Source organism: Nicotiana attenuata, unplaced genomic scaffold, assembly GCF_001879085.1.
Source record: "Nicotiana attenuata strain UT unplaced genomic scaffold, NIATTr2, whole genome shotgun sequence".
NCBI classification, from domain to species: Eukaryota; Viridiplantae; Streptophyta; class Magnoliopsida; order Solanales; family Solanaceae; genus Nicotiana; species Nicotiana attenuata.
Genome location: NW_017672567.1, coordinates 115,591 through 138,765, shown reverse-complemented (window position 1 = coordinate 138,765; position 23,175 = coordinate 115,591). Strand labels below are relative to the sequence as shown.

Genomic DNA, 23,175 nt, shown 5'->3' with positions numbered 1-23,175 from the left:
CACGTCTTACCCTGCATTTCTGCAAGAGGCTGTTTCCACGGCTCGAACCGGTGGTCACATGGCAGCAATTTTACCAGTTACGCCAAGGCTCCCCTCCGATTAACTAACCTAATGCAATTTAGCATAAATCACAGAGAAACATAGAACAATTTATCCTAAAATTTATCTATCCTCATTTCTTATATACTATATAGAAGAGCCCTAATGCAAGCAGGAGACCGTCGACATCCCTGCTTGCTGATCGAGGGCTATTTGGTCATTTTAGTCCAACTGTATATTCAATTGTCTATTCTGCCCCTTATGAGTATCACTGAATTCCGATTAGAATATGGATTATAAGGTCAATTTAACCTATCCCACCTAGCAGTAACCGCTACAGATGTTGACTTCAGCTATTTTGCATCATATTTCAAGCGTTAGTCACCAGATTTCATCTTACTTTACTCTGTTCTATCGGCTTTCCCTACTGCGTTTCTTCTGCAATTGTAGTTTTCTCCCTCTATCGTCTTTCCCTGCTGTACTTCTTCTCAAACAGTTCTCGATTTCTCTCCGGGATTTTCTTCTGTGAATAATATTTCTGGTGAGTCTTTCTGTAATATCGCACTGCCCTTTTTCTGTTTGCTTTGCTTCGTGTTTAGTCGGTTTTTACTGAGCATATATCTGTATAGTAGAAATTGTTTGTGTTGGTTCTTGAATAGACCACTGAAGGGTCTTTCTTTTGTATGTAATTGTCTTCCTTTTCCATCTACGATGCGTTGGGAAAAATACAAGAAAAATATTATCAGGAAATGATGAAACAGGAAAACAAAAAAGAGATGAAAGTTTGACTAAATTAAATAAAAGTAATAATTTCAGAAAGTGGGCAAGAAAAATATGATAAATATGGTGAATCGGAAAGGAAAAAAGACGGTGAAAGACATCAAATATGAAAGTTTTTACTGGTCATTAATTATATTAGCATGCGACAGGAACGTTTCTTAAGTTTATCTTTTTCAAATGCATCATTAAATACTTTAATGCAGAGAGACTATTCACATACAATAAGATGAATTTAGTCCATATGAAAATGCAACTCTTCAAATGCTCTTTATTTTGAAAATATCAAAGAGAGGTCAGTTTAATGTATGTAGGGATTTATAACGAAGTAATTTACTTTTAGATATAAGGTAGTCAAGCTACTCAAAAGTTTATATAACAGCTACAGTAGTATTCCTTTGCTGCTTTATTCCAGGTATATGACATGTCCTTATCTTGTAAAATTTTGGAATGCAAACGCAATTCCTAATTAATAGGCACAAAAAAGAAAGTAGAAGTTAGTCACAATGAAACTAAAATTGGTAAGAATTTTGATACATATAGATATAATCAAGGATGTTGCTTTTAAAAGACAGTAAACCCTCTTCCTTTGTTTGGAATTGGGTCCGGTTGGGTTACAATATAAATGGAGTTCCTTGTGGTTCTTCAAGAAGTGAAATCTAGACTCGTGATTTACGGCACTTGATGCAATAGTAGAAAAAACATGTTTATCTGCAAAGTAGGAAGTGGCAATGAAGTTTTGCCTTTTCTTGAGAGCTTGAGAGTAAAGGCTCTGGGGACTACTTAAGTGTGTGTAAGAGAAAAGAAGTTTAAAACAATTGGCTTTGTGACATGCTCTTACCAGATACTTGATGCTTTTTGCATTTCCTGTTAAGAAATATATTTCTCTTTCTGAGAGTGGAGGAAGTTTCATCTTCCATTCTTGGACGTCTATTTATTAGTTGCATAGATTATCTTAACCTTGGATTGCTTGCAAGGCAGTTGATTATGCATTCAAAATAGTTCCTCTGAGGAGTCATGTTTTTACATGCTAGCTTGATGTTTTACTGTACGTTCTAATTTTCAAATTCACAATTGAAATTGTATTAATTTCTCGCAGTCTGTTGCATTCATGAAGTTAGTATTTAGAAATTAATAGTTTTTTCCTCAATAGGTGGAATTGTCATTTCTTCTTTTGACTCATATTGCTATGCTCTGTTTGTTGGATCCAGTAAGAAATAAGTAATCATATCTCTCTATTGTGTCTATTATGTTGCAATATTTGTAATATCTTTTCTCTACTTAGTTACATAATAAGTATGCCAACATAGAAAAAATTCTGTATATTCCAAATAAGCTGGAATTTCCTTGATATGATAATCATTTTTTTTAAAAGAAAAACAAATACCTTGCAAAATTTCAGCTTTTCGAAAACTAATTGGCAAAATAATATGAAATAGAATTTAAATGGGCAAGATTAGTGGTTTCTGGAGACTACTGAATACGAAATAAGGATCATGAAGTTTCATAACAATAGAATGAATCAAAGTAAGTCTTGATTTTGTTTTCTTAACCTTGACTATCAATGCATGGAGGTAGTATGATAACATTGTCCAGGGTTTCTTCTGAAAGATTAGTTACCTAGCCGGAGGTAGTTTTATTTAAATTGTTGAAATTGCAGATGTCGACAGACAATAAAACCAAAGCATCAACTAGCTGCCCACCAAAAAAGAAGTGCCGATACTCAACAGAAACAATGTCTAAAATCAAGCTTAGGAGACGTGACCTGTATAAACAGTTACCAGTTGATAAAAAAGAGTCGCTTCTATTACAGCGACGATTAAAAGAGCTTGAATCAAAAAAACAGCACGTACTGATGGATTACACTGAAGAAGAGTCATTGTTCCAAGTTGGGGCTAACCTGCGTAGGCAAAGAACTCTCACGATAAACGAACCATCTTCTGTTGGTAACAAAGGTACGGAATGAAAAGAAGATATAGTTCTTACATAAAAATACGTGTCGCATTGATGGTAGTGTTTACATTAAATTTTCTAATGGTAAACATGTTTTGCTTCCTATATTAGTTGATATATCTGCATTTGACGGGGCAGCAATTGATTCCAACAAAGAAAAGAATGTTACTGGCTATTTGTCTGTGTTTGAACTTGGTAAGTAACAGAAAGTATATTGTTTCACTTTATATTTATTGTATTTTAATATATTAATTACAATTTTTTGTACATTAGGTTCGACATCTGGTGTACCTTACGAGGGACACGATGCAGAGCTGTAGGCTGTTAAAAATAAAGGTTTTCCTCAATTTTTATCTTGTAAAGACATTCATTTCTACTCTTTTCACAGGAATAATATTATATGTTATTTATCTTAAATGTGTCTATAAGTTAAAATGCATAAATACTTTGTGCTTTTTCCTGATCAGTTTTGTACCTACTCAGGCTTCATTATACGCTTTTAAACATCTTGACAATTTTGTTTGTCAGCTGCCAACGTTGAAGCTCATGTGCCTAAATTGAGGGGCAATTTGAAAAGAGGGAAGAGTATATGTGATGCTCCTACCATTCGTGAAACAGGTAAACTTAGCCTTTATATTGTACTTTGTTGGCAATGACATATTAAACCATGTGTGTCTACGCATACCTCGTTACAATAATGTCTATCATAATGATATTTTTACGTATTCAGCTAATAACCGGACCAGAAAGGTATGCATGGCTACTAAAGAGCAACAATGTGACTATGTTGCTCTAAAAAAGGTTCCGAACTGCCAGTACTGTGGTGCCAAAAAATTTGAGTATGAACCTCCAGGATTTTGTTGTAGCAACGGTTCGGTTAAGTTAACTAACATCACATGAAATGCCTGCTGAACTATTGAATCTCTATTTAGCCAATACTGAAGAATCTGAGCACTTCCGTACTTACCTTAGAATGTACAATAACATGTTTGCGTTTACTTCACTTGGAGTAAACTATGACAAGGTGCTAGCGAAAAGAAACCATGGTATTTACACATTTAGAGTACAAGGACAAATGTATCATTTCATAAATGATTTAATTCCATCAAATCGACAACCAATAAATTTACAACTGTATTTTTATGATGATAATACTAAAATGTTGAATCGAATGACTTATTCAGGTATACTTAGACAATCAGTTGTTGAGAAGTTAATGGATATACTGAAGATAAATCCCTACTGTATTTTCTTGAAATCTCTAATACATATTTCAGAATTATCAAACTTTTATATTGCATTGAGGAGTGATTCTGGCTTAGATCAACGAATATATAACCTACCAACTGTGTCAGACGTAGCGGCATTATGGCTAGAACAAGAAACAAATTATAATACTTCTGGACCCCATATTCGAATTTACACTCAAAGTAACAAGAGTCAGCTGGTAAATTACTATTACGGTTGCTATGACCCTTTGCAGTATCCGCTTTTACTACCTTACGGTCAAAACGGATGGCATTCTGGTATTCAAAAGGTTGCACAACCTAGGAATAAACTGAGAAAAAAGAGAGCTTACTACGAAAAAGAACAACTTCCAACTTTATCTAATATGTGTTCAATTGATGGGTTACTTGATATGGAAGCTGAAGTTCTGAAAAAGGGAAAACGAAAAAGGGATACTGTTTCTTGTCGTGAATATTATTGTTACAAACTTCAGATGAGAGATAATGAAGAGAACGGAGTTTTACATTCTGGCAGATTGTTTCAACAATACTCAGTTGATGAATTTATAAAAGTAGAAACTCAGAGGTTAGATTTTGCCTCATTTAACCAAGATTTATTTCGGATTGATGTACTACAAGGAATTCTTGATATCCTACGACTTGGTGAAAGAGAAGCTTCTAAGATAGGAAAAAAGAACTTTCTACCGACAAGTTTTACAGGTGGACCGAGAGATATGTGTCAGCGTTATATGGATGCTATTGCGTTAGTGCAACACTTTGGAAAGCCGGATATATTTCTGACCATGACATGCAATCCTGCTTGGCCAGAAATAAAAGAGCATTTGCTTGCAACAGACGAAACTCAAAATAGGCCCGACTTAGTTAGTCGAGTATTTAGAGCGAAGGTAGAAGAGATGAAAACAGATATTTTAAAAAGAAACATATTTGGAAAATTTGCAGCTTTTATGTACACTATAGAATTTAAAAAACGAGGTCTTCCACATGCTCATTTTCTTATTATACTTACTGATGACTATAAATTATTGACACCTGAAGCTTATGACAAGTTTGTCTCTGCTGAGCTACCTGATCTTGATGCAAACTCTTGCTTACATAAACTTGTTATTAAACATATGATGCATGGGCCTTGTGGTTATTTGAATCCTACAAATTCTTGTATGAACAAAAAAAAAGAATGCAAATTTAAGTATCCAAAGAGTTTCGCCGACGATACGAGAAAAGGAAAGGAATCATACCCAATTTATAGAAGGCGAAACACTGGCAAATCTGTGAAAGTAAGGGAGCAATATCTTGACAACTCCTGGGTTGTTCCTTACAATCCTTATCTGTTGTGCAAATATAATTGTCATCTAAATGTCGAAGTTTGCTCAGATATTAAAGTTGTGAAATATATATACAAATATATCTGTAAAGGACATGATAAAATTTCATTTGGTCTATGTGAAGATAACACAAATATAGAAATAGATGAGATAAAAGAATATCAATCTGCTAGATGGGTATCGCCGCCCGAAGCTATGTGGCGCCTATTTGCCTTTCCTATCAGTGAAATGACTCCAAGTGTTTATCACCTCCAACTACATCTTGATGGACTGCAATTTGTTTCTTTTAAAAAAACTGACACAATAGATAGTATTATGAAAAATCCTATGATTAAGAAGACGATGTTGACAGAATTCTTCTTGATGAATGAAACAAATAAAGATGCTAAATATATAAGAAAATATAAAATGGCATTAAAACATTACTGAGAATTATGCCAACCCAGAAACTACGTATGACCGTGGCAACAGAATTTCAGCTCATGAAAAATAAGATTACGATATTGAATGTGTATGAACTTTTACTGAAGGTTTGGACATTTTTCTCATCTGGATAGAGTTTAAAACTTGACAGATTACTTTGTTGACTTCTATGTACATTGACTAAAAGGATGCCCGTTTGCTTAGATAGTTGATCATTTCCCTGCATATTTCTATACAACTATTCTTCATATGTTCTTTTTATCCGGAAACCATCTTATTTTCTTGTGCATTCATTTGGACCGGACATGTAGTTTGGAGAAAATATTGACAATCTGCTCTTTGAGACACATCTTCGATGCTAACTCAAGTGCCAATGGAGAAGTACAGAGTATGTTGTTTAAACAATTCAAAGTTGTACAATGCCTTAGATCTTTAGTTGTGCTCTCCAAGAAAACGTAGTTTTCCTGACAAAGGAAAACAATTTACCCAAAATCAGGTTATTTAAAATTTGTGATGCTCAAGCGAGCAAAAATGACAGTCATTCGTAGTCTTACTTGACAACAACAACAATAACATATCCAATTAAATCCCACAAGTGGGGTCTGGGGAGGATAGAGTATACGCAGATCTTACGCCTACCTTATGGAGATAGAGAAAGTGTTTCCGATAGGTCCTTGGCTCAAGGAAAGCGATTTTCAAAATGGGTTTTAGAAAAAAAAAACAATACGGTAGTAACAGTATAGTCTTAGTTGATGTAATAGTTGTTCTAAGTTGACATGTTTCATATTTTATATTGATGTAATAGTTGTTCTAAGATCTTCTCAATGCTGCAAGGAGCTAGAAGAGACTCATGACTACTTGGTAATTTATCTTTTTTGGCATTTCATAGATACTGGCGTAGTATGAAAAGAAAACTAATGTCAATACTTCAATTTGTCTAATGTGCATGTGCCTGTTAATTTTTGAAGATCTATTTAGTTTTTATAAGAGACTCAAGTTTGTAAGAAAGTGGTTATAAATATAATATTTTTGGTATTAACTGGGTGATGCTTGAAACTGTTGAGTTGATCCATTGCCTTCATATGGGAGAGGAAGAGAGCGGCCTGGTGGAAGGTATATGAGCTTACTCCATGGAGACGGGCTCCATGATATGATTATCACTGGTAAATATCATTTATCATAATCTTTTACATTTTCCTCAATACCTTTTTGGGTACAATTTGTGGCAAGTAAGAACCACCTTAACTTAAACTGCAAGGCCTAATATAATGTCGTCTGACTGAAGTATTTAAACTGATTTCTCAGGTGAGAATGATAGTATTGATGGCCACGGTGATGTTTGGTGGAAATATAGATGCATCTATGTTATAAAGAGAGGAAACATAACAATGACACAAGCTGGAAATAAGTCTTATACAAAGAGGCAAAGTACAGTAGTAGGCTGGGTTCTGTTATGGAGTTTTGATGACTGTTTGATGGATGTAAATGTATTTGTTTAGTGATGATTAATTAATCTTTTTATTTCCACCAAAAAAAGTCTATGTTGTCTGTATATGCTTCTTAGTGTTAGTTGATGACAAGGTACTCTCTCATGCATCAGTTGTGCTTATAAAAAGTGAGACCTCTCCCATGAATTAGTGATAATTTTATTTTTCCAGTTCATCAATTCTCATATGCTAGCAGCCTGAGTATGGGTTTATTGGCTGCCCATTGTCTTTGGAAAAATCAGGAATTAGAACTTCCTGCACATACAATCCCACTAAATTACAGTACTTGTGTTTTATGAAAGATTTGCACAGTAATAAACCAGACACATCCGCAACTATTACATTACATGAGATTAAAGATTATCATAACAACGTGTACACAAATACCACTGGCAAATTTTTAGTAATAAAACATCTCAGTATATACAATTTTTCCTTGTGCTTGAGTTTTGATATTCATATAATATTTGCCAAAATAAAACACAGTATAACCCGGGCCTAGTTCTATTTTTCTACTTATATAGAAGAGCGCACAAGCTGCTCTCTGTCGACATTGCCGACGGAGGGCAATTTCGTATTTGCAGTGCCCTATCTTAGGTAAAATTCCTGTTGTGTCGCTACACTAACTGATTTGTGTTGTTTAGGAAAGACTACTTAGGTAATTTCGCAATCCACTGTCACCGCTTAATTTTGCTCTGCTTTATCATAATACCATAATTTTGCGCTGCTTCACCATCTTGCTTTCTGTAAAATTCGCCCATCTTCTCCTTCTTACTCGCTTAACCCTTGTGATTTTTACGGTGTTTTTTGCTTTCATAAATTGAATCCCAATTTCTAGAATATAAAATAATATTTTTGACTGAAAATTGAGGTTTTTGCTGGATTTTTCACAGTTTCACATTTGCTCCACCAAGATAATCATATGGCTGAAAGGTTAGTTTTACTATTCTATTTCTCCTCCTTCATATGGGTGACTGTGATTATTTTGTTTCAGGGTTCTTCTTGGTTTGTTGTTCAAATTTTTGTTGTTTGTGAAATTCAAAGAACAGCTTGAAAAGAAACTGGGGTTTCCGCCAATTATCCGACAATTTTCTATCTTTGTTTGCATTTGAAGGTTTTGTCATTTTTAAATTGGGGATTTCAGAATACATGAGCCTCTGACTTTCTTATATTTGGGCCACAGTTCTAAGTTTCATCTTGTTCGTCCTGTTTCTTTCTCTGCTTCATCTTCAGATTTCGTTTTATCTCAAGTTTATCGATTTCGACATCAACAATTAATCGAAGGTCTTTGTGTAAGAAACCTGGGTCAGTGACTTGAACGGTATTTCTTACTCTTACCACTCTGCTTTGTTCATCTGTTACTTCGGGTTTAAAACCAATTGTTTGCTAGATCTCAAATTTTTTCTTTTGGTCACCTTTGTTTTCAGTTGGCCTGCTATGTGTTTGTGAAATTGCCAACTCCAATTACTTACCCATCCCAAGGTAAATATTTTGTAGTTTGATTTAGTCCACTGAGTATATTTGGGGACGATAATCATGAGTTTTATGGATAACTTAAGAAAAGTGTTAGGTATTACTGCGGTTATTGGGTGTTAATAGTGTTTTGCTATGAATGGCTCAATTGAAGGTATTGGTTAGTCATAAATATTATTATTTGATCATGGCATTAAAAGTAAAAGAACTTGTGAATGAATTATGGAGGAAAAAATAATTGACGAATCAGAATCCGACCTCAAAGTAGATAGAAGAATTCTTTCGTCATATGGTTTTGCTGCATATGCTAGACATTAGATCCTTGATGTAGATTATTGGGGAAAAAAGCCAATGAGGCAATATCAATGTCAAAGAGAAATTGACCGGAACCATTGCAAATTTGAAATAAGAAACTCTTCCCTATATTTTCAAGGTTACATATTTAAATTTGTTCAAGATTTGCAAGCAGGCCGATAATTTTCTCATAACATATCCATGTTAATAAAGATTTAAACTCCATAACTCAAGTATTGACATATAGAATTATTCAATCTCAATTATTCTATGAATCTGCGATTTGCTTTAGCTATGAGGTGCCAGTTTCTCTTAACACTACACTGGTTACCCACTTAAATATTTTTGATCAGTTTGAACTTAAAACGAATTTGATATTCTTTTGTAGCACGTTCACCGAAGAAAAATTGGAAGAATTGAAATTGATGTTCAATTCGCTAGCTGCACAATATCTCCTTCTGTTTTTAAGATATTTTTTGTCAAATTTTTAGCTTTTTCCCAATGAAATCATAAATTGGATATTTATAAATATAGGGTGATATCAGAATTGAGGGGCGTTGGGTGATAGAATGTTCCATTTGGTCGCCCATAACGTAAGGATCAAAAACTTACATTTGAAGACCTTGTGTCTCTTCCATTTTAAGCTGCTGCATTTACCAGCGTTGTTCTCTGTCAACTTATTTGGCAATTAATTGGGTCTTATCAAAAGGAAGCTATGACAAATAATTAGTTATGCTTCATTTGCAGAAATATATGTGCTTTACCTCTTCATCTTATATCTTGTGGAATGGTGATAAAAAATACCGGGAACTAAGTTTTGTAGGAGTGTTACTCAAGATTTTTTGGGCTTTGGCATATTTATCTGATATTTAATTTCTTTTGCTATTTTTGTATCGGTCTAATTTTTTAATTCAATTTTGTCTTCCTAAAAGACCAAGTTGGCAGTTAAAAACACGTAGATTGAAAACATAAAAAAAGGAACAACTTGATAGTTAAAAACACATGGACCAAAACGAGAAAAAAGAGAATAACACATCCACTATGTTAGAAGTTCAACTTGTGGCTATCAGATATTATGGGATTGTCCAAGAATGATGTTGTGATGGGTGAGGTAAAATCAAAATAAAATTTTGGACAGAATCCCATAATATACTGTATTGAATCAACTGAAAAATATATCTCTTCAACGCGGATAATCAAATAATATATTTGACTTAGTTATGAACTTACAAGATAGTCTATCCCATTTAAAAAGATAATGAAACTAAAAAAAAAAATCAGAACACCTTGGTTCATGCTACGTTCCCTGCTTTACAGATAACTTTGTACTTTTTTATTTTTTTTATTTGGTAATGTGCGTTACAATAAATTTTCACTCTTTAGTGATGATCATTATCTGCTGAATCTTACTCGGTTTCTTATTAATGTATTATTGTGTGTATAACTTTGATAGCGACTGATTCTTCTGAGTATTGAGGTTATTTTAATTTGGAAGGATCTATCTTACGAGATCATGGTTATCTACTAAGAATATGTTGCATCTTTGACTTTATTTTATATTGTTGCTAATAAATAAAAAAAATCAACCCAAGTAATGTAGAATTAACAATCAAGTTTGTCTCGCTTGAACTTTCAAACCTATTGTAACTGCAATTTACGATTCAATCTGGAAAAGAAGAAAACATAACGTTAAAGTGAAAAATTATGATTAAGATACTTCAATATTGTTTTCTCCTTCTACTCCAAGAGAGAAGATGATGCTATTGTTAGAACAGATAATACATTTGACTAAAACATAGAGTTTGTCTTTCTCGTGATAGTAAAATGAGCAAAATTGTACATAAGCAGTAACTTAATGAGAATATGAGATGATCAGAATAATAGTTTAGTTTATGTCGTTATAAACCTGTTGTATACTCTTTTTGTGGTATCATATTGAGCTGTGAGAAAAAATGGAAGCAGTACAATGATTAGATCCGCCTTCTTATTGAATCTTATAGCGTTAATCATTTTTTTCTTAACTAAGAGAATTACCTGCGCCTGGCTCCCTAGATTCTCCTGATCAAAATTTGAAAATGTTCCTTGTGGAGAAAAGTGATAATAGTAGTCAATGCGAAGAGAAACTGTCCTTATTTGTATTTATGTCTGTTGTCCCAAAATTATGACAGAGAAATATCTATGTTAGGAATTCAGTCTATAAAATATGTGTTTACTTAGATGTTTAACTTAGAAGTTAGATAAGGTACGACTTAATTAAAATGGAATCTCACTTTTTACAGGAGTAAATTTTACTGATAGAAGGGTAACGCTGGTTCCTAACTCCTAACTTCTGAACACACTTATCTGACTTATAATCTGCTTATCCCCGAATACATATGTTGCACCTATGATACTGCTATTAGCTGTTGTATCCCAAAGTTTCGCCATATTGATGTGAATTACAATATCTACTTTGCAGAACAAGAGTTTCTACAGGAGAGTGGATATCTATTGGAATTAGATTTGATACATTATACCTTTTTCAGATGTTCTCCAGATGAATGGTTAAGTCTGTTGGCATTGTAAAGTGAATTATAAAATGTAAATAATGAATTAAATATGTTGGAATTTTTTTCTCTATTGTACAAAGGTCGCCCCTAATATTATTGTTCAGCCATAGGAATATCTATATCCATCGTGGTATTAGCACAATCTTACTGCTTGAGCGGGTAAAAAACACGCCCGGGCCAATCCCATCTAGTAGTGTATATGTGTGTCTAAACATAAATCATCAATTTACTGTTCCAAAAATTAATAAGTAAAAGACGATTATATGGAATCAAGAATCAGTGGAGAAGGATGAAGAGGCAGAGGTTACGTTCACATCGTTTGTGAAGGGGAGCGAAATGAAGCAAACAATTGGGGGTAATTTGGTTAAAAACAAGTTGTAATACAAGATTCTAATATAGGTATTAAGCAAAAAAACTGAAATATTTATCGAAATAATCCAGAGAATAGAGTGCATGCTCAAATAACGAGTAGTCGTTGCTTGAGCATACTTGCGATCTCGTAGTTAGGGTCACATTGGATCTTTGAAAACACCAAATTGACTGAATCCGTGTGGGGCTGGGCATATATAAGGTAAAACGATAACCCGAATCGTTAATTATTTATTGGTTTATCAGTATTGGGCTATTGGGTTGATGGTTAGGTAACGGGTTAAATTTTTATTTTTTTAGGATTAGTTACTTCCTATAGTAAAGGTTGATACCTTATTTATTTTAAATAAATACCCCTTTAAAAAATTATATTCCATAACTATCTTTTGATTTTTATAGCCAAATATCTATTTATGGTTACTTCATACCATTAAGCCATAAATTACTCTTTGTATTATTTTTCTCTCTCATTCTTTCAGATTTTTGCCGCTTTCTTCTCCTCTTTTTCTTCCTTGTTATTTTCTTGTACACCACCAAAATTTCGATTCCAATCACAAACGCCAGATTCAAAAAAATGGCTGAAGATTTAGTATTGGATACAGCAATTAGAGACTGGGTATTAATCCTGCTCTCAGTTGTTATGGTCTTAATTGGAATCCTCCGTTACTTTGTCTCAAAGCTTATGCGTTCTTCTACTCAAGTACCTGATCTTAAAATCATCAAGGAAGGGTTCGTTTCTAACACTATTTTTATTAGGTTATACTTTTTAAAAATCAGAAAAAGCCCCAAATTCAAAAAATGGCATCTTTCGCAGAGGCACCACCGGGGAACGAAGCAGTAGGGACAAAGATCTTCAAGACCAAGTGTGCTCCAAATTTTGAGAGTTTCGAGTCAGAATCGCGGCCCTCTTGACGAGACGATATTTTCTATTAATATATTTCAATGTATGTTCAACGTATCATGCTGTATTTTCATGTATTTCATTCTATTCATTGTCTTTTTTTCTATTGTAATTCAATGTATCTCGTTGTATTCCATGTATTTCATTGTATGCACTATCTTTTTTTATTGTATTTCAATGTATCCCGCTGTATTCTATATATTTCATTGTATTTCACTGTCTCGCTATATGCCATGAATGTATTCATATATTTTTTTAATTAATATAATTTATGTATTCAGATGTATTATATAATTTTCCGAAGATTGCTATGTTTTTTGGGTATTGTTCAGTTGAGAATCTTTTTGTAACTGGAAATACAAAATTTGTGTGTTATAATTGAGTTTGTTGAGTTATATTAGGAGTCTATTATGTTAATTGATTCACTTTCCGTATAAAAATAATGTAATCCCCTGTTTCACATCGTGAATACAGTCGAATACAATAATTTGTCCAGCTGTAATCCCATGTTTCACGCCATGAATACAGTCGAATACACTCGAATACAATAATTGATTAGCTGGACTTCCCTGATTCACGCCTATTTTTGCTAGTGTATTCATGAATACAGAAGCTTAAATACATCTAATACATCTTATAACAACAGAAACCATATCTACAATCCGTAATATAGCAAATGGTATATATAGATAGCTAATTACCATTAAAAGATAGTGCTTTATGAAAATTTCTCTTTTTTTTATTGGGTTATCGGTTCGGGCTCGGTTTGCAATTCTGTTATTGGGTAAAATCGATAACCAAATAAAGATGAACTAATTTACTAGTTTACCCTTAAGTATATACATACTAGGGTTTCATAATTCATAGTTCACTCTTTGATTTTCCAATTCTTTCTTTGTTTCTCCGCCTCGCGTCCTCACCAGTCAGCCCGTCAAGACTCAGGCCGGCTTCAGTCGCATCACGCCCTCACCAGTCAGACCGTCAAGATTCAGACTGGCGTCAGTCGCATTTCTCAGCTTCTTTCTTTCACTCTTCAGTGGCATCTTCACTTCATTTCTTAGATCTATCAGATTCTTCAGTCGCATCTTTACTTCACTCTTCAGTCGCATTTCTCAGTCGCATTCTTTAGCTTCATCTTGATTCTTTGTGTAAGTTTTTAGTTGCTTCATATTTTTCTTAGTTTGTTTGAAAGCATTCTTGCTCTGAATTTTTCTTAGTTTGTTTGAAAGCTGATGTGAGATTTGTCGTGTGCTTAAATTGTTGAGTTGTTACAAAGTTATCTTGTGTCAGCTGTTATAAAATTTGTATTTCATAACTAATAAACTTTTTAATCTATATACATAATTTTGTACTAGAGTAAAAAAGTAGATATCAATGTACAAAGAGTTACTGCTAGTAGTTTGAACAAAGAACATCTTAAGAACACTGATTTTACCGAAACTGTTTTATACATTGTAAATCTTTATACATTACCGAAACTATTTTGCTAAAATAGTTTTATACCGAAACTGTATTATACATTGCGAAATTATTTTAGTTGTTTTATCTTATCGGGTAAACCGATAATGATCGATAACCGATTAACGGATAACTGATAACCAATATATTATCGGTTTGGTTATCGGGTTATGATATTTATAAACCGATAACCGATAATATTCATAACCGAACCGACCGATGCCCACCCCTACTGAATCGAACTATATTAAATCGATTACTAGGTTTCTTTTAATAAAATTCTAGGTTATTAAATAAATTTGTAATGTACCAAATAATTTATAATGTATCAAATAATTTCGTGTTGGATACTTAATCTTCTAATAAACTTTATTCTTGAGTCTCAGCTTGATTAATAGTGTTCCTGATTTATATTGCTTTTATTTTTGCTTAATTTGTTTTATATTGTTATACAATAATGGGATGGATCTCTATGTTGGCCATCTTTCATGTTCCCTTGATTCATCACCTTTTAAACAGTAAAATATCCAGAGAGCTTTACTACAATCATATGCAAGTACGTATATTATCGGTTTCTTAATACTTTTACTAGCGACTCTTACATGATATTTAAAAAAATTAAAATTAAATCATTCCATATCAATATCGAAGAAAAACCGAGATAATTAAAACGATCTCAAAAAATCTAGTTTTAGTTATACGAAAAACTTAGTAGTAGGGGTGGGCATAGTTTGGGCAAACCCGAAATTCAAACCGAAATTCGAATTTCTTGAATTTTTGGTTTGGATTTTTTTATTTTAGATTTAATTTTTAAAATTTGTATATTTCGAATTGGATATTGGATTGGGTGCTTCGAATTTTTGGATATCCGAAAATCTAAAATTCTTATACTTTATATTTAGTCAATTGTCCATATATCAGTAGTAATAAGTTCAATACCCTACCCATTAGATACAACAAAACAACAACAACGACCCAGTAAAGTCCCACTAAGTGGGGTCTGGGGAGGATAGTGTGTACGCAGACCTTACCCCTACCCCGATAGGGCAGAGAGGCTGTTTGCGAAAGACCCTCGGCTCAGGAAGATGAGCATAAAATAAGAAAACAAGAAAAGACAATTCATCAGTAACGTTAACATAACTATAGAAATAATGACAGCATTCTAAAAACCATAAAATAGATGATATGCAATAACCATAACCCACAACTAAGGTCTAGATCTATGGAAAACAGTAAGGTTAGTGTGAACTCTACATTAACCACAAGTCTGCCTAGGACCAACCCACTCAAACTCGCTCCCCCCCCCCCCCCCGGAATGGAGGAGGAGAAGCTCGACTACCACCCTATCCTACAACCATAATGCTCGACCTCCAAACCTTCCTATCAAGGGCCATGTCCTCGAAAATCTGCAATCTTGCCAGGTCCTGCCTGACCACCTCTCCCTAATACTTCTTAGGCCGTCCTCTACCTCTTCTCGAACCCACTAAAGCCAGCAACTCACACCTCCTCACCAGAGCATCCATGCTTCTCCTCCGCATGTGACCGAACCATCTGAGCCTCGCTTCCCGCATCTTGTCATCCACAGAGGCCATACACACCTTCTCCCGAATATCATCATTCCTAATCTTATCTAACCTAGTGTGCCCGCACATCCACCTCAACATCCTCATCTCAGCTACCTTCATCTTCTAGATATGAGAGTTCTTAACTGGCCAGCACTCTGCCCCATACAACATGGTCGGTCTAACCATCGCCCTATAAAACTTACCTTTGAGTATTAGTGGCACTTCTTGTCACATAAGACTCCATATGCTAGCCTCCATTTTGTCCACCCCACTCCTATGTGGTGAGTGACGTCCTCGTCAATCTCTTCATCCCCTTGAATAACCGACCCAAGGTACTTGAAACTACTTCTCTTGGGGATGACCTGTGATCCAAGCCTCACATCCATGCCTGGTTCCCTCGACTCGGCGCTGAACTTGCACTCCAGGTACTCTGTCTTAGTCCTGCTCAATTTGAAAACCTTAGACTCGAGAGCCCGTCTCCAAACCTCCAACCCCTTATTCCGCGTCTCATCAATCAGTACTATGACATCAGCGAATAACATACACCATGGTACTTCCCCTTGAATATGGTGTGTTAGTGCATCCATTACTAACGCAAATAAGAACGGGCTAAGCGCTGATCCTTGGTGTAACCCCATAACAACCGGGAAATGCTCCGAGTCGCCTCCCACCGTCCTTACCCTAGTCTTAGCTCCATCATACATGTCCTTGATCGCTCTAACATAAGCTACTGGCACACCTTTTACCTCCAGACATCTCCATAAAACCTCCCTAGGGACCTTGTCATACGCTTTCTCCAAGTCAATAAACACCATGTGCATATCTTTCTTCCTATCCCTGTACTGTTCCACCAACCTCCTAATAAGGTGGATAGCTTCCGTGGTCCAGCGAACCGGCATGAACCCGAACTGGTTGTCATATATAGACATTATCTTCCTCACCCTCGCCTCCACCACCCTCTCCCAAACTTTTATGGTATGACTTAGTAACTTGATACCCCTATAATTGTTACAACACTGAATATCACCTTTGTTCTTGTACAATGGAACCACTGTACTCCACCTCCACTCGTCTGGCATCCTCTTTGTCCTGAAAATAACATTAAATAGCCCAGTCAACCACTCCAAGCCTGCTCTACCCACATACTTCCAGAACTCAACCGGAATTTCATCTGGCCCGGTCGCTCTGCCCCGACTCATCTTACACATAGCCCCCACGACCTCCTCCAACTTAATACACCTCACTTGATCCAGATCTCGAGCCTTCCTCTCCCTAGCTTTAGCCAATCGAAACAGCTTCTTATCCCCGCCTTTTTTCCCCCAATTCCTCATACAGTCGTCCAAACGCTGCATTCTTAGCCTCCGTGACCGCTAGCTTAGCCTCCTTTCTTGCTACCTTGTACCTCTCTCTATTCGCTCTCATCTCCTCCTCGCATGTTCTCCCTACCAACTTCATATACGCTTTCTTCTTCGCCTCCACTTTGCCTTGGACTATGTCATTCCACCACCAGTCGCCTTGGTGCCTGCCAGAGTGACCCTTCGAAATCCCTAGCACCTCTCTCGCCGTCTCCCTAACGCAGTTCGCCGTCGTAGCCCACATAGCACTGGCGTCCTCACTACTCCTCCATGCTCCCATAGCGAATAACCTCCTCTCCAACTCCTGGTCTTTATCCTTAGTTAAGGCTCCCCACCTAATCCTCGGTTGTCCACGACCATACCTCTTCTTCCTCCTTATCGTAATACCGACGTCCATTACCAATAGCCTATGCTGGGTCGCGAGGGTCTCACCCGGGATAACCTTGCAATCCTTGTAAAACCCTCTATCACACCTTCTGAGGAGGAGGTAATCAATCTGAGTTTTCACAATCGAACTTCGGAAAGTTACTAGATGCTCCTCCCTCTTCGGAAAACTCGAGTTCGCAATCACCAGCTCGAAAGCCTTAGCGAAATCCAACAGCGAGGAACCTCCTTCGTTCCTATCCCCAAAGCCGAAGCCACCATGCACCTCGCCATAGTCACCAGCAACCGACCCAATGTGGCCATTGAAATCCCCTCCTATAAATAACCTCTGAGTGGGTGGAATACTACGCACAACCTCGTCCAAATATTAATTACTAAGATATTATCTCATATAATATTAATTACTAATTAAGTTACTATGAGAATACTTTCTAATTGCAATTGGACATGGTTTTACTAATTATACTATTCTTATCTGTCGTATTAATGTCTCTATTGTATTTTTTTAAATTTTTTTATATAATAATTTCATTACTTTAATACTTCATTTTGATGATTGCGGTGTGAATGAGGAACTTTTCAGGTAATTTAACATGAATACTTCATTTGAATATTCATTCTGTAAAAAGAAGAAACATCTCAACTTATAAACTCAAAACCGAAAATTCAAAATATCCAAAACGATTAATCCGAAACCGAACTTAAAAAATCTGAACCAATCCGAACTTATTTGGATTGGATTTGGATTTCCATTTCGTCAATCCAAAAAAACTTAAAATCCAAACTGAAATTTCATATGCAATCTAAACTGCTCGAACGCTCACCCCTACTCAGTAGGTACATATTTTACAAAATAACTATCAAACCGTTGACACCGCTAACTGTAGTTACTAGTAGCAACAAAGCTTCTATTTTATCTCTCATTATTAATGAAAAATAGTTTTTGTATCTATGTTAGGTTATCTGTCGTATAAAGATACCATTGGTTATTTAATGGAGAAGACCAAAAATAATGCATTGCTAGGGGATCTTGTACTAAAAAATTTTGGAAGGAGACACTATGGATCAATAATAATCCTTTTATTATCTGCCCTCTGGTGCTCGAATGAACACCTTGGAGATAAACGACTAAGGGTTGATTTAATGAAAATTAATAGGTAGAAAACCAACCCTAATGTTTTTCGAAGTTTATTGTCTAGTGGTATCGATAAGAATTTCTTACATAATAAGTGTGAATTTAATTTTTATTGTTTCCATTCTTCCTTCTTCTGTTTTAATCCTTTATCTAATAGAAATCTTTCCTACGAAAAAGGAAAAATAACTTAAATATTTGTCCGCCAAAAAAATAACCGACAAATTTATATATCATAAATAATTAGTGTATATAATAAATGTTTTGCTAGTGGTTGTAAATATTTTTGGTTGTGCAGTTAAATATGTTAAAAGCCCCTTTTTCCTTCCTGGCCAAGACATAATAGGCATATACTCAAAGTTGGCATAACCTAATCATGAGGAGCAGTTTAAGGAGTAGTGTAGGGTCCGTAAAAGGGTTATATCTCAAAGAGTGTGATGTAAATATTTTTCACTGACGTCGGCATGAGCCTGGACAACCAAAGAACACGGCAAAGTCCAACGCGAGCATGATCGCCCGTGCATGATAAATGACTTCTATCACCATTTCACAATACATAGATCGATACAGCATGTTTGGTGCCATATATAACACCCAACATCTATTTAATTATGTGATGTAAGCAATATCATGCATTTAAATATATTCTTAATTAATTACAAACGCATGAATAATCCATCGCATTAAACATGCTTGATATCAAGAATCAAATCTAATTAATGACACAATCTCTGAAGTAATCCCTTCATTAATTAAAAGAGACCTTCTCAAAGTCTCTAGGCATGATTATATTCAGAATATAATGATCTCTAATTTTCTTTTTAATAACTCGTGATAATTAATGTATTACTTGTCCTTAATTTAATTAATGATCTCATTTCCAAAGGTAAGTACTGGAGAAAGAAAACTCATCAAATAGTTTAGTTTCCTTGTTTTCCAAAAATTATAAAAACGAATATTCGTAGTGTTGTACTATACTAACTATTGAAAAATGACTCTTAATATTTTTAGTTTTCCGTCGGATAAAAAAAAAAAAAAAAAAAAAAAACGCGTAACACGCTTTTTATTTAAACCAAAGGTCAAGAAACTGGGTTTTTACTTGCAAAGCTAAAGTAAGAGTAATACCGTACACCAAAAGAAACTATTTACATTCGATAGTTGAAAAAGCGTATAAAATTTGTATATTTTTTGTATATAACATATATAATGTGTGTTTGTGTATATATATATATATATATATATATATATTCGGTTATTATTTTGAGAACGGTTATACTGTGCCATTTTTTTTTTTTATTCTCATTGGAGCAAGTTGTAGTCCCTATTTATTATACAAACTTCACTTAGTCAAATACTCCATAACTTTGCGTGCATGTTATATTCTATCATATTGTCAAATATCATATTAAGCAAATTAACTAATTCGACAAAACTATTTTGAGCTAGCTATAAATAAAAAATTCTCAAGTTCTCGAGTCTTTCTTTTCTTTTTAGGAACTCTAAATAGCTGAGAAAATAATATTCACTTAGAGAATTTTAGTTGATATAACTACTTTAAACACTAGCAATAAATAAATTAAGAACTACCATCCTTACTTGATGATTCGCCAATATCGTTTTTTTCTTTTTTAAATGTGTGATATCTTTGTGGTATTCTCCAACCTGATCTGTCGCTTTCTTTATACATATAGAAAATGACACCCACAACAATTAAAAAGGATAATCAGTCGAGATTGGTTATCCTGTGTCAACGCATGATGCTTTGTGCTCCCGGCTACTCTTTAATCAATAGAGATTGGAAATTTAGCATAACTATAGCCGAGTTTTCTCTTCTTCCTTTATTTCTTTTTTTCTCCCCTTTTTCTTTTTCTTCTTTATTACAGAGAGAAAAACAAAAAATATATATACACCTAAAAGGTAATCCTTTTCACATGAAATAAGTAAATAAAATACAAGAAATCATTGTAGGATTATTTTCTTCTATTTAATCTTGGGAGTCATTTCCTCTCTAACAAAATATATACTCCTTCTAACAAATTATAAAAGCATTAGGTGATGAGCGTGGAGTCAATTAATACAATAACTAATTAAACGACATCTTAAAAAAATTATATATTTCCTTTATTACCACTTAACTTTCTTTGAAGCCACATTTGCATTAGTATATATATTCAAGAGGGTACAAGTGTAGCTTAAGCAAATTCTTAAATCACAAGCTAGCTATAGTAGTTTAATTTCTCACAAATGGCAAAAATAATGGGGAGGATGAGATCATTTGGAGCAAGAGAGAAAAACTCTACAACACATAGCTACAGTGATAGTTATGTGAGATTCAACGATATGCAAGAGAAAGACGATCAAGCAATTCGAAAAGGATATATTCCTGTAATTGTAGGAAATGAAGAAGAAATGGAAAGAGTAATGATACCAATGAAATTGATGAAACACCCTTGTATTGTAACTCTACTTGACATTTCTGCTCTTGAACTTGGCTACAATCAACCTGGAGCCTTAAGGATTCATTGTCAAGTAGAACACTTCAAAAGAATGCTACACACAATGTCCAAAAGGAAGTGATACGTGTAGTGGTGGATCCAGAATTTTACCGGTCGTGAGTACTTAACTAATTTTAGTATAGTTAGTGCTCATGACCATTTTATAGACTTTTTTTAAGTATTATATATCCGTATATAAAACAGTTTGGCAAAAGCCGATGCGTGCTGCCGCCAAGCGTAGATCCGCCATTGGATCCATGATGGTTGATTATATTCATGGAGCAAGAGAGATTATTAATTAGGAGTAGCAATTTTCTTTTGTAAGTGATATACTTTATCTTTGTGTATATGTATCTATTTTTCTTTTTCTTCTTGAGTCGAGAGTACTCTAATGGAAGCAATATCTCTACCCTCATAAGATAAGGATAAGGTCTGCATACACGTTACTCTTCTCAGATCCCACTTATAGGATAGTAAAAACTTATCCGCACCGGGTGTTTAAACCAAACCAATAGATATATGACATGTGTTTTGCATATGGACTTCAATCATTTAATCATGGTAAATACATGCATTCTCATCTAATTAAATTAATTAACCATATTGAGTTCATATAGTTTGGTGTAAACACCCGGTATGGGTAAGTATTTACCCTTATAGGATTATACTGTATATATTATTATTGTTGTAATTCAATCCATCAAGCCATTAATCTAACATTGCTCCTGGCCTGGTTATTAATTAGTCTTACTCCCAACATTGCATTAAGGTTGTCGGTTGGATATTCAAATTCTTTTATACTAGTATACGTACCCGCGCGATGCGCGGATTAATTCAATAAGAAAATAAACGGAGAGCGATAATAGAAAAAGATGTATATTGTAGTAAAAATTTAGTGATCGTATTCAAAAGAATTAAACCAAAACACAAATAAATGAATTTGTTTCACTTGTTTCTAAAAGATTTTTACATGCCATTTATTTGTATTCATCGGTCAAATTACATCTTGAATTGATAAACCCTCCATGATTGCATCGAATTTAATTTTTTTTTTTTTTGGTTTCTCTGTTTGATGTTTGCGTAGCAAAGTTGCTTAATTTAATTAATTTTTTTTGAATTTAAATTATGCATTATGGTTATGAAGGTTTAGGTATATGACAGACTAATCTTTTAAAGGCAAAGCAGCTTAAGATTTTTGCTCGTAAGAGCAGTTTTGGAAGGTTATGCATTATCTTATATAACTTAGAAATTTCAATATTTTATGATTGATAATATACAAAATAATTTAATGTTATTTGGAAGTTATTGATATGGAGAGATTTGTTCTTTGTTTAGTAATACCCACTATTAGTTGATTCCTTTTTTGAGCACACAACTTAGAAAATCATATTGTTTCAATATCATTACACGCCTGAATGGGGTGTGAACTTTTTTTAGTCCACAGAAATGTAAGATAGAATGTTTGGGAAGTTAATACTTGTGCCATATTACCCCTTGATAAAATATAACATATAAAAGACTGTACATAACAATTGTACATTATTAAATACATATATAAGGCTTGCTAAAATATTTGCTTCATCATTAACATCTACTGCCAAACATAATATCAGAAAATTCGTAAATGAAGAATAAAGAACTAAATTAAGCTTTAATTTGTCAAAATGTATAACCTCCAAATTAAATATAAGAAAAATACTATTCTACTTCTAAGAGACTCATAATGGCAAATAAAGTTGTGAAAACGTATTCCTCTAAATATTTAACTCAAATTGTCATATATGTTTCATGAAGATAAATATGACTAAGAAATAGTGATGGAAAAAATTTCATCGAAACTTGGTGATATATTTATATTTTTGACTTCCTCTAAGTTTAGAAATTTAAAAGTAAATGGAAGTAAGTATTACACGAATCCTATAAATTGAACCATTCCGAAATATTCTCTGTAC

General features: G+C 34.2%; 1 protein-coding gene across 2 annotated transcripts; it reads left to right on the top strand.

Annotated features, from left to right (window-relative positions):
• The first annotated feature begins 370 nt into the window (after window positions 1-370).
• LOC109213693 lies at window positions 371-11,685 on the top strand. Of its 2 annotated transcripts, XR_002066053.1 has the most exons (11): window positions 371-580; window positions 2,477-2,771; window positions 2,881-2,964; window positions 3,043-3,105; window positions 3,298-3,387; window positions 6,826-6,924; window positions 7,067-7,845; window positions 8,142-8,181; window positions 8,482-8,569; window positions 8,676-8,730; window positions 11,474-11,685. XR_002066053.1 is itself a non-coding variant. In XM_019377526.1 (6 exons), the coding sequence occupies exon 5, from the start codon at window positions 3,671-3,673 to the stop codon at window positions 5,765-5,767; it is 2,097 nt and encodes a 698-aa protein (XP_019233071.1). In that variant the 5' UTR covers window positions 397-580; window positions 2,477-2,771; window positions 2,881-2,964; window positions 3,043-3,105; window positions 3,298-3,670; the 3' UTR covers window positions 5,768-6,924; window positions 7,067-7,421. The 2 variants fall into 2 exon arrangements, 1 of the variants encoding a protein (XP_019233071.1); XM_019377526.1 differs by lacking the exons at window positions 8,142-8,181; window positions 8,482-8,569; window positions 8,676-8,730; window positions 11,474-11,685 and having other exon boundaries at window positions 397-580; window positions 3,298-6,924; window positions 7,067-7,421.
• Window positions 11,686-23,175: the final 11,490 nt, after the last annotated feature.